This window comes from Theobroma cacao, chromosome 5 (genome assembly GCF_000208745.1).
Source record: "Theobroma cacao cultivar B97-61/B2 chromosome 5, Criollo_cocoa_genome_V2, whole genome shotgun sequence".
NCBI lineage: Eukaryota > Viridiplantae > Streptophyta > Magnoliopsida > Malvales > Malvaceae > Theobroma > Theobroma cacao.
Window position 1 is genome coordinate 36,664,977 of NC_030854.1, and position 12,036 is coordinate 36,677,012.

Below are 12,036 nucleotides of genomic sequence, written 5' to 3' on the forward strand. Positions count from 1 at the left end.
GTGCCAACCACCGTTAACCCCACGTCGGTTCTATTTTATTGTCATTAAAAAAAAATTGTAACAGTTAAGTGACGCCGTTAAAATTATCTGCACATAAATCAAAATTCTATGAAAAAGGCAAAAGGAAAAACACTTTAAATAAAGTTTGTTTTAAATAAGGTTGAATCATAAATCACTAACGATTGAGTAATCGCTGAATTTATGTGTCAAACGAAAAAAATTTTTTTAAAACGGAATATTCATTTCGAAAACTAATAAATTTACTTAAAATTTTAATTAAAATTTAAGAAGTAAAAATTTTTTACCCTAAAACAAAACATTACTGCTTTGATTTTTGTTTTTGTGAATAAAATATATCTTTACTTATTTTTTTTAATTTTAATAAAGAAGAGATCAAAATCTGATTTTTAAAATCGATAGAATAAATAAAATTTTTAGTAAATCGATTATTGGGTGAAACTTGAAAAGGATATCTCTTACGATGAGATTATTTTTTTTTATAAAAATCGATGATTTAATAAAATAAAATAAAATGCTAAACATATATGAGTATAATAATATTGTCATTGACTATATATGCACGTCAAAAATCTAACTAACTTGATTCTAAAGAAAATTTTATATTATTTCTTGATCAAAATAAATACAAATATTAAAATCCAAATCTTCTTTGATATCACTTACTTTATGGGAGTTCAATTAAAAACTAAAAAAGTCTTAGTCCTAAGTAGTTGAGCTACAACATTACATGTTAAAGCATTAATAAAAGAAATAAAAAAATTGGGGCTCCAAAAAAGACATGCAATTATTGATGTGATCAAGTATAATAAAATCAAAGAATATATCACTATCTAACAAAATTGGGGAATTAAATGGGTTGGAAAGACATTTTAATATGTTTTAATTAACGATTATTCTCTTTCCATATTAAAAGCATGATCAATTATGTAATTTTTTCTTTTTGGGTTTTTTTAGTTATTTAAATGATGTCTTAAACCTAACCAAGATTAGCAAATTGACATAGCAACCCCATGTGTGCATTGCTTTATTAAAATATTGATATGTGTCCATTTAATTGTTATATTAATTCATTAATTAATTCACAGATAAAGGAAAGAAAAGGAAAGTAATTAAGAAGTGAAGGAAAAGTAAGAATTATTAGAAACAAGAGGAAGAAATTGGTAGGATGATGTAACGCCGTTAAGGTTAAAAACTGAAAAAACTGTCCCTCTAAATAACCAACAACTCAACATTACAAAGAAAAAGAGGAGAAGTGAAAAATAAATAAAAATAAAAGAAAAAAAAGAACACAGCTTTCAAAGCCTGAGAGCCTAAATAAAAGGAAAATCGCAGAAAACATTTCTTCTGTTATTAAGACACACTAAAATAGAAGAGAGAGAGAGAGAGAGAGAAACTGTAGAAGAGAGGAAGAGGGAAGAAAAGAGTTTCAAGATCTTGTCAGATCAAGCTAGAAAAACTGTAAGAGAAAAATATTATATCAAAGTTCTTATCTTTGTTGTTTTGGGTTTTTGGTTTTAACATAAGCAATGTGTGTTTGATCTGTTTAACTGACCTTTTTATCTTGTTGCTGTCTTTTTCAAGGTATTTTTGCTTCTTCCTCATGTTGTTTTCTGGGTTTTTTTTTTTAAAAAACTGGTATCTTATTCATGTTAGCTCTTTTAAAGGTACAGTCTTTCTTTTTTGGGGTTTTTTTCGTGTTTGTTTTATATGAATGTTTGCTAAGGAATGAAGAGTTTTTGCTAAATTTCTCTTTTCTCTTTATCCGTCAGCGGTTTTTCAATTCTGGGTTTTCTCATTTTGGTCTAAAAGTGTTGGGATTTGTTGAATTTTTTAGCTCTCTTAAGCTCAATGTGAAGCCTTCTTCTTTTTTTGCTTTCTTATGTTTGTTTTATGTGAATACTTGCCAAGAAATGAGGAGTTTTGCTAAAGCTTTCTCCCTTCTCTTGGTTTTTGAATTCTAAGTTTTCTTATTTTGGTCTAGAAGTTTTGGATTTGTTGATTTTTTTTGGCTTTCTTGTGTTTCTGCGCATGCATGAGTCTTTTCATTTTTTTAATTGTTGGGTTCCTCGATTTGTCCTTGTTAATTTAAATAAACAAGTTTCTCGGTTAACTTATCATCTCTGTTTGTCCTGTCTCTATGAATGAGCTTGAGTGTTATATTTCCTCAGAATTTATTTTGATTTATAAGCTTCCCTGAAAGGTGATGGTTTTTTCATTTTTCCTGCTTTTGGCTTCATAATCTTCATTTTCTCTTTTTATTCAAAAGAAGAGATTTTGTTTCCTTATCTTAGATATCTTGTACTTTTTGTGTTTTACTTCTTAGTTCTTACAATTATATGTGAAGGAAACAACTCTGCATACTAAAGTAGAGCCTTAAATTCCTTATAATTTGTTTTTGAAGGTTTCATTTCATGGGAACTTCCAAATGATTCCATAAATCCTATTCTAGATTCTTCTTTGGAAAATACCCTGGTCACCTTTTTGTATCCCAAGGATGAAACAAAGTGAAAGTATTGTAAGGTTTGGAAAAGAAAAGGGGTTCTTTGGGAATAAAAGATTGTTACAACTTGAAGTACGTGTGGCTGTTGGAAAGCTTCTGCACTAAGAGGAGACAAAATTAGATAGGAATAAATGTGAAAGTTATTACTATTGAATCTCACCTAGGTTTGCATGTTCTAGCTCAGATGTGGAATTCATACTGCAGATCATGTGCAGATCTACTTGAAAAATAGGTTTTATTGTGATACCTGGGTTTTCAGTCACTGGGTTATATATGCACAAGGAAACTTGTTTCAAATCTTTTATGATCATGTAGTACTTGTCATTCTTAGTGCAGTTCTTGCTTTGGGAACTTGAAATTGCCTGCTGAGGTTGGTTTTCCTTGTCAATGAATCTTGTTAAGCTCAACATGTTCAGCAGTGATCACTTTGTTTGAGATTTAAGTACTTGAAAAATCTGATGCATATTGAAACATTCTAGAAATGAATCATCTGTTTACCTTTCTTTTGATTTTTTTCTCCTTTTCTGAAGTTTCTTTATATATTTTAGCATATGAATGAAATTTTGCCATTTCTGAGCTAAAAGATTTCCAATTTTCTGTATCATTCTAATGCTCAACTTATTTCTAATGCAGTGTAATGGGTAGGGAACTTGCAGATGTGCACATGGACAATAAGCCAAATGGTGTAGTGAATTCAAATGGTGTGGTGAATTCAAATGGTAATCCAAGAATTTCAGAAGGCACTGAGTCAAAGAACTATGAGGTCAAGGAATGCACCGCAGAAAACTCAGTGGTTGAGAATGGTCATGAGAAGCAAGATGTGCTAGGTGTTAAAAGCACAAATTTTGGTATTGACCTCCCTGAAGGGAAAAATGAAAAGGCTGGAGATCAGAAGTCCAGTGACAATAAGAAGTTAAGCTCCCCTGCATCTAAATCCGGTGGTGCTGGAAATATTCATGTGCACCATGCTACCTCAAAAACTGTTGCAAATGGCACAGCAGATGTTAGCTCTTCACCTTCCCCTACTGCTACAAAGAATTCAGAGGTAACTAAAATTCTTGAATAAGGATGGAAATTTCTGATCCAGTGAGTACCATATGGACCTTAAGTTGACTTGAATATGATCCAATTTATTTGAGATTTAGTTAGGTTAATACAACTATGTTCAATACAAGAAGCCTGACCAGTAAGAAAATGGTATGCGTTAAAAGTAGAGCCTTTCACGTTTTTATGTGTATTAGGAATTGGAAATATGGCAATAAAGAATTTTCTAAATGGAGATTTAGCATTATTTTGGAATCTTCTTTCCAAATCTTACTGTAATTTACTCTTTTTTTGTTATGCCATGTTGAAATGACATTATGGAAATACAGTAAGTGATATTTTCTTGCTATGCTTATAAAGCATACTACGCTGCTTTTTATGCGTCCATCTAAACTTAATTGTTCATATGTGCATGGTTCTGATTTTTAAAATTTTCCCATTTCGTTCAGCCAAATTCTCCTCTGACTCCTCTGATGTTAAGGAAGCCATTGCAACCTTATGACAGGAAGCATCCTGATGAAGAAGATAATTGGTCTGTTGCATCCTCGTATCCTCTATTTGGTGTTAAGAAGTTAAGATATGATGTTATGAGGTTGTTGTTAGCAGTTCTTCTTTTTTTTTTTTGTTTAATTATAATTGAGGATTCCCCACTCGAAAGCTGAAGTCTCTCCCTGTACCTATATTTCTCTCTTTTATTTTTAACTTTTTTAGGAGAAGGGTCTCTGGTGGTGTAATTGGCTTGTATTGTTTTAGTTGAATTTTCCTTAGCTATGTCTAGTACTGCTGTATCTGTGCGAACTGCTAGATCGAGGGTAACTATTGGAACTGCTCCAACTTTCAGAAGTGCGGAACGTGCTGAGAAACGGAAGGAGGTATATTCTTAGTCAAAACAGTTATATTTGAATTCTATTTGCATACTTTTTTCAGTCATTGATTTCTTCCCCATTTCATCTTCAAGTTATCCCAATTTTATTTTATTTTTCCATACAGTTTTACCAGAAGTTAGAGGAAAAACACCAAGCTTTGGAGGCAGAGAGAAGCCAGTGTGAGGCCAGGACCAAGGTACATGGCATTTAAAGTATCTATTTTGTAATATTTAGTTGGAGTCGATCTTCTTGGACAGTCATATTTGTGACATTTTTATACATTTAGTTAATAACAAAATGGGCCTCCTTGCTTTGTTGCAGGAAGAGCAAGAAGCAGCCCTTAAGCAGCTTAGAAAGAATATGGTCGTCAGAGCAAATCCAATACCTAGTTTCTACTATGAAGGACCTCCACCGAAGGTTGAACTGAAGAAGGTATTCTGTTGAATCTTTTCTCCTTTCTCTGAGTCATTCAAGCCTTGAAAATATTAAAAAACATAGAATGGACAAAAGAAGAAACCTGCTTAATTCATAATGATGGCTATGATCTGGGCTTTGGGTGCTGGTGAAAAGAAACTAATCTATGATGTGAAATTGACCATAAGGCTTAGAAAGGTATTTGAGGTAAAATTGCTTAAAATCACAGCTCCTGAAGTTGCCAATACAGCCTAAACCAAGATCCACCATCATCATTACCAATTGAAGAAGGGCCTTCTGCTGAGGCATATCAACTTCCTATTCAAAAATGCTCAAAGATAAAATACATATCTGACACATACCACTTTAAACAAAACTATTTACGTTTCATGCAGCTTTGCTGGGTAATGTATCATTTCATAATTGCTTTAATTTCATTTCAGCTGCCATTGACTCGGCCAAAGTCACCAAATCTTACCCGGAGAAAGAGCTGTGGCGACGCAGTCCATGCATCTCTGGATGAAAAAGCAAAAACTTGTTGCCGTACACATCGCCACAGCTTAGGTAGCCATAGAGAAGCATCCACTACTGCAAATGCACTCAAAAGTAAGGGTCAGCTCAGTGGACAGAGCAGTAATGGTGCTGGCAAGGTGAAAACTCGGGCAAAACAGGTAAAAGAGACGACAAAAGCTGCTCCTCCTAAAATCACCGAGCAGAGCAATGCTAACATCACTGTTCAGTCATGAGCAGCTGGTTTTTTGCTAACTCTTAAGCGGGGAAATGTTCTTGAATTTTCGTAGTGCCATATGGATGTCGAGAAAGGAATTAGCCTGTTTCTTTTCAGCAGCGATGACTTGTTTTTTCAGTGGTTTGCGTTGATGTGAATTGTATATGTTTTGTAAGTTATATTGTTACATATCTTGTTATATATAAAAGAGTTATTGATTCTAATGTGGACCAAATGCCTTGCTTTCATCTGATATATTCTTGATGATGGACTGTAATTACTTCTTTCTTAAATTTTCTCATAATAGGTTTGTTAAACCATAACAATCTCTCTCGGAAAGTATCAAGGGCAGGAAAAGTGTGCCCATCATGAACATGAATAAATGCATTTAGCAGGCACAACAGAAATTCAAGGTCGTTGTCGAGCAATGACACTTGTAAAACTTTGTTGGACAAGTAATCACAAAACTTATGGATATGCATAGTAGAAATCTCTTCAACCCATAGAAGGTTATACAAGCTTGAGTTAACTGGACGTGGTTCTTCACTGCAATATTGTATTAAATCCACACGTAAGCAAACTCTTTGAAGTTCTCCCTCTGAGGCACAAATATTGAATTTCCAAAGTAAAATTAATTAAAAAATTGGAGGAAAAAAAAAAAAAGAGATAAAAGCATTTAGACATCTAGATTAACTTCCAAGTTCCAACTATAAAATTGGATAAGACAGTATAAAAGAAAGAAACTCGACTCTAGTTAGTTATCCCTCCCTCCAAAAAGAAGGCCATGGCCCTTTCGACCCTCCCCATTTTTTCTTCACCATTTCTCTTCCCTCTCAAAACCCCGAAACCCTTTAAACCCCAAAAACCTCTGACGATAACTTGCAGTTCACAAGAACCGAAAAGACCCTTCAAGGCCCCACAAAGACCCACTTCCAGAAACAGGAAAAGAAGACCATATGGGACCTCTAGGAGGTCAATTCTCAAGAAAACATTCACTCAAGAGCAGGTCAAGTTCACTGCGAGTGTCTCTGATGACCCTCACGTGGGGATTGTTGGTGGAGGAATGGCTGGTCTGGTTTGTGCTTTGAGCTTGGAGAAGAGAGGTGTTAAGTCCACTGTTTTTGACACGGTTGGTTTTTTTTTTTTAATTTTTGGTTACCTTTTGTGGCTCTTTGGTATGGGTTTCGGATCGTTTTTAATGTGGGTTATGGTTGTTTTTTAAGGTAGTTTTGGTCAATGCACAAAAGAAAGATTGTTCTTTAAAACTAAACTTTTTGGTTGTTCTTGTTGTTTATTATAAAATGTATGCGAATATAGGTTTTTTTATACAAAATAAAAGAGCTGTTTTTGGTGAATGGAAAGCAAAATTTTTTTGGTTGTACTTTTGGAGTGTATGTCAATGTGAGTTTGGAGTTGTCCAATTATCTTAGTTACTTTGTAATGAATCTTTGTCTCTGAATTTCTTGTCATATGACAGAAAAAGAAAAGACTTCTTTTTATTTTTATATTCTTTGGGAGAGCTCTTTGAACAGCTGTGATCATATGGTTTTGTCTTATTTCAAGATTGTCTTGCTGCTAAACAAATCTTGGATTACTAATTTTTTGTATCAAGTATTAGTCAATTATTGTTCTTCAGATAAGGAAAACTGCAGAATGTTTAATTAATTTAAATTTAGACTTTGGCATGCATATGATCAATTATCTTTGTTAAACTTACCATTTATTCCAAATGAATGTAATTCAACCCTTGGCATGTAATTTTTCCCTACTACAATTCTTCAATATTAATGGTCAACTGTTTCGTTAGGGAAGGATAAGTGTTAAAATTTGTAGAAGTTCAATCATTTGAATTAACATCCTGTAATGCAGTTAAAAGGATTGCAATTAATGTGGTTTCTAACTTTTTTTTTCAATAAAAGGGTATGCATGGATTGGGAGGAAGAATGGGAACTAGGGTCATTGATCCCCAACAACTTATATTTGATCATGCTGCTCAGTTCTTTACTGTGAGTGATTCTTGGTTTGCTGAGCTAGTTGATTATTGGTTGGAGAAAGGTTTGGTTCGACAGTGGCAAGGTTTAGTTGGTGCACTTGAATTGGGTGGTCATTTTGTTCCTCTTCCTCCATCACCACCAAGGTTTATAGGTGTTAAGGGAATGCGCCCTTTAGCAGACTCATTACTTTCAGAGGTGATTACCTTTCTTTCTTGCTTCTTTTTATGATTTTTATACAGCTTAATTATTAGTAGAAAGGAAAGGTTAAGCTTTTGTTGAAGCAAATAAAATAATTATTTTCTAGAGAGGTTCTTGTTGTTATTGGACCCTGTTGTCTCAGGTGGTTAATTGGGTTGACATTTTAACAGTGGCTATAGCTGAGTAGAGTTTGATGCTTGGTGCAGACTTCTATGGTCAATGTGGTGAGACCTTGCTGGATAAGTAAACTTGAGCCTTTTAATGGGATGTGGCACTTGAGTGAGAATGGAAAACCTTGTGGGCAGTTTGATGCAATTGTTATTGCTCACAATGGTAATTCTATGCCTCCATACTTCCTCGTTTCATCTGTCTTGGTTTTTTCTTTGCAATTATATTTGCCTTTTCAAATCAAATTTGCTTGTTAATATTATATTATGATTATATCATAGTGGGATTAGGATTATATGCATTCACCGGGTGGAGTGTGAATGGCATTGCTACTATTATTGTTACTGTCAAGATCTAGATAGGGCAGACCTGGCAGAGAAAGCACTATATAATAGGTGACAAGCCCCCTTTACGACATAGTCAATGTTTGAAATTATTAATTTGGAGGCAAATCAAAGCATACTATAAGGTTAGGGACAAGCTGTTTTTTGTAGGCTCACAAAAGGCAGGTTTGAAAAATAAATATCGCAACTATTTAGGGTAGGACAGTGTGGTGTTCCAGCTTTTGCAACTAACTTGCAGGGAAGAAGGATGAACTATGAAGGATACGATTCGTTCTCATAACATCTTTTTTGGCTTCATAATTTGTATGATTGTTTTAAAAATAGCCACAATGAAGTCAATGTTTTAGTTTTTTATAATTATTTAGCAAATAGTCTGTGATGTACGACGCCCAATTTAATGACCTTCATTTATGTTATAGACTTATAAATCTTCATGTAGCTTTTTCTGAAGGAATCTAGGTTTCTGAATCTAAACGACAAATTGATAAATATCAGCAATAACCTTTCCATGTAATCGACAGGAAAATGTGCAAATCGCTTGCTTGCTTCGTCAGGTTTACCCCTGATTGCTAAACAAATGAAGGTAAATGCTTATTGTTATTAAATTTATTCTTATTTTGGTTGCGGCCTTATGTTTTCAACTGTTACCATTTTCTTTTGTTTGTAGAGGCTAGAATTGAGTTCTATATGGGCCCTTCTTGCAGCATTTGAGGATCCCCTTCCTATTGGAGATGGTAAAGTGACATTTGAAGGAGCCTTTGTTAAGGGAGTTGATTCTGTCTCTTGGATGGCAAACAACTCAATGAAGCTTTTGGGTTCTCAGAGTAATGGTCCTCACTGTTGGACCTTTTTCAGCACTGCAGCATATGGAAAAAGAAATAAGGTTCCTCAGGTTAGTTTTGAGCTAAGGAATAATTCTGTTATTTTTAATGGACTTAAGCACCTAGTTACGCGCACACAGCTAATCGAGTCAATACTCAATACGGAGCTATGTCCTCAATAATATGTTTAGTTACGGCCAGTACCACCTAGTAAAGTACTCTTCAGTTTGGATTACCTAAATATGGCCCTTTTAGCTGATCATAAAATATTAAAACAAGCCACCATCAACATCGGAGTTCTGTGAATAGTTGTTGTTAAGCATTTGGAATTGACTCACTTACGCATTCTATGTTGAGCCTTGGTAATACTATATTGTATCATGTTTGGAATTGTAGCATAAAGTTTTATGCAGTTTGCGGTTTTGTTGAAGATGTATAAGTTTCAAATTGCATTCCTAGGAAAATATACCGACTGCAACAGCGGAGAAGGTAAAAACAAGCATGCTTGAGGGTGTTGAAGCAGCACTTGGACTACCAAAACAATCACTTCAGAGACCTTTTTACTCAAGAGTCCAGCTATGGTAACATACTACTTTCTCTAACCTTGTGGATAAGTTGTTGTTTTCCATTTCGATCATTATGACGTGCTTGAATTCCTAGAATTGTATGTGGTTTTGATTCTGAGTTTATTGGAAAGTCCTAATTTTAGGAGCTACAAACATTATGTGTTATTTATGAGTAGTTCCTCAATCATGAGTTGTCCAAATACAAAAGGGCAAAATGATCGAAGTATTAGTTTGTGCTTGAATCAGAGATTGCTTTGCAAATTTTAGAACTTGTTTCTTTCTCTGTGGAACATGCAGGGGTGCAGCTCTTCCAACTAACACTCCAGGTATTCCATGTATATTTGATCCTGATGGAAGGGCTGGTATTTGTGGTGATTGGTTATTGGGATCAAGTTTAGAGTCAGCAGCTTTAAGCGGCATGGCTCTTGGCAATCATGTAAGTGCCACTCTGATTTTTCTTATTTGGAATGAGCTTTCTTCTAGACTGGTCTATTCAGACTGATTATCAGGTCTGATTCTGTGTGGCTGAGGTGGAGTTCAGTTCGACTCATGAGTCCTCAGCTTGTCTCAGTTTAGAGACTAATTGACAAGGCTTGTTTTGATTCTGTACACCAAATCACCTTGATTCTTCAATGAATCAATGTTATGCAGATTGCAGACTATTTACAAAGTGATGAGGCTTGTCCCGAGGAGTTTGCTGTTGGTTTAGAGAAGGAATTTCAGGCAATTCAAGGACATGATATTGGACAATTTCCAGGGGTTGAATCCTCAAGACAAGACAGTGAAATGCCTGCATATCAACTTGCCACTTAAAACCCAGTGTTGAACCTTGAAAGATTCCTGCAAAATCCAAGGTACAATTTGCTCTCACATAGCTTCTCCATTTTCTTATGCACCAACTGAATTCTAATGTTCCTTTTCTCAATTCCACATTTGGGTCCAATACCATAGCTTCAGGAGGCATCGCCATTGATCACAGGGACCTTGGCAAGCTCCAGTCATCATTCAAACAGTTACATACTAGATTTTGAGCTTCACGTAGAAGATTGCTCTGATGCTCGAAAACTGAAAACCAGGTGGAATTTCTGGAGGTTGCACTGGTTCTGGTTCAAATTCATATCACGTTGGTTCTGAAGCCTAAAAGATGTACTTCTCTACCTTACACACGGCAATAGAAGAAACATTGGTTTTGGTTCATTTCTTCTCTTCTGTCGCCATTGTCTTCTTTGGCTTAAACTTTGCTCAGGACCGCTGCTCATGAATATTTTCCAGTCGAATCCCGGAAAAGAAAGAATCAAAGATCTGGGTTTAGTCTTTTTCAAGCCAAATACACAAGAATGTACTCAACAGATAATTTTTCATTCAATTACCAAAGCTCAAATTACAACCTAATTATGAATTACTAAGAAAAAGAAAGGAAAAAACCTAAAAAAAAATACCGATAAGCTGTTTTACAATTAACAATCACATCTATCATTCTAAAGTTCCCCGAGTTAACCCTTTTTCACCATCAAATTTACAGCGTCTACCTCCTCTGCAAAATGAACCTCCGACGGACATTTCTTTTTTGTGTTCCTCACTTCTTCGTCTTCTTTGGCGTGGCTTTCTTAGCCGGCGATTTCACACTCCTAGGCTTTTTTGCCACCGCCGCCTTCTTCTTCGCCGGAGCCTTTACTTTCTTCCCTGGAGAACTCTTCTTAGCCGTCTTCGCGGCCTTTGCTGGCTTGGCTGCCGGTTTAGCTTTAGCCTTGGGAGTAGCTTTCGGCTTCACCGTGGTTTTCGCCTTAGGCTTCACAGGCGTCGCAACTTTTGTTTTCGCTTTCGGTTTCGTCGTGGCTTTAGCTGTCCTCGGCTTCGGTTTTGCAGCAGTCGAGGAAGTAGCTTTAGGCTTCGCGGCGGCTGGCTTCTTAGCTGCGGCGGAGGCCGGAGGGAGCTTGTAGGAGGCCTTGACCTTGACGAGCTTTCCAGAAGCAACAAACTTCTTCATCTGAACAAGCAGAAGCTTCCGAAAGTTCGAGGGCAATTGCTTATGCTTCTCTTCGATGAATTTCGTGATCGCATATTGGCTCGATCCTGTCTTCTCTTTCAACGTAACGATCGCATCCGAAATCATCTACAGAAAAAGAATCACAGAAAATTCGAATTAAAAACCAATCGAAGATCTCAAGAGAGAGAAACCTACGGTTTCTTGAGAGAGATAATCACTTCGAGAAATGGTGGATGTGAAGAAGCCGATTTCGGCTTCTTCGCGCCAGCACTTTTCTTCTTCGCGACGGGAGCCGCGGCGGAATTAGTAGCGTAGGCCATGAGTTAAATGAGCCAGTAAACGAGTTCGAAAAGTTTTGAAACTCTGTTAAATTACAGTTACGCGTG

The 12,036-nt window shown here is 35.7% G+C and overlaps 3 protein-coding genes across 3 annotated transcripts; 2 read left to right on the forward strand and 1 right to left on the reverse strand.

Moving 5' to 3' along the window:
• On the forward strand, positions 1,289-5,818 carry LOC18600162 (protein WVD2-like 1). The gene is made up of 7 exons (XM_007030473.2): positions 1,289-1,479; positions 3,155-3,566; positions 4,015-4,112; positions 4,344-4,437; positions 4,556-4,627; positions 4,753-4,863; positions 5,289-5,818. The coding sequence occupies exons 2-7, from the start codon at positions 3,159-3,161 to the stop codon at positions 5,589-5,591; spliced, it is 1,086 nt and encodes a 361-aa protein (XP_007030535.2). The 5' UTR covers positions 1,289-1,479; positions 3,155-3,158; the 3' UTR covers positions 5,592-5,818.
• On the forward strand, positions 6,302-10,860 carry LOC18600163. The gene is made up of 9 exons (XM_007030474.2): positions 6,302-6,701; positions 7,492-7,761; positions 7,971-8,097; positions 8,798-8,859; positions 8,944-9,168; positions 9,557-9,678; positions 9,961-10,099; positions 10,315-10,517; positions 10,615-10,860. The coding sequence occupies exons 1-8, from the start codon at positions 6,357-6,359 to the stop codon at positions 10,474-10,476; spliced, it is 1,452 nt and encodes a 483-aa protein (XP_007030536.1). The 5' UTR covers positions 6,302-6,356; the 3' UTR covers positions 10,477-10,517; positions 10,615-10,860.
• Positions 11,004-12,036, reverse strand: LOC18600164 (histone H1). Its single transcript, XM_007030475.2, has 2 exons — positions 11,869-12,036; positions 11,004-11,776 (listed from the first exon to the last, which is right to left on the reverse strand). The coding sequence occupies exons 1-2, from the start codon at positions 11,968-11,970 to the stop codon at positions 11,240-11,242; spliced, it is 639 nt and encodes a 212-aa protein (XP_007030537.1). The 5' UTR covers positions 11,971-12,036; the 3' UTR covers positions 11,004-11,239.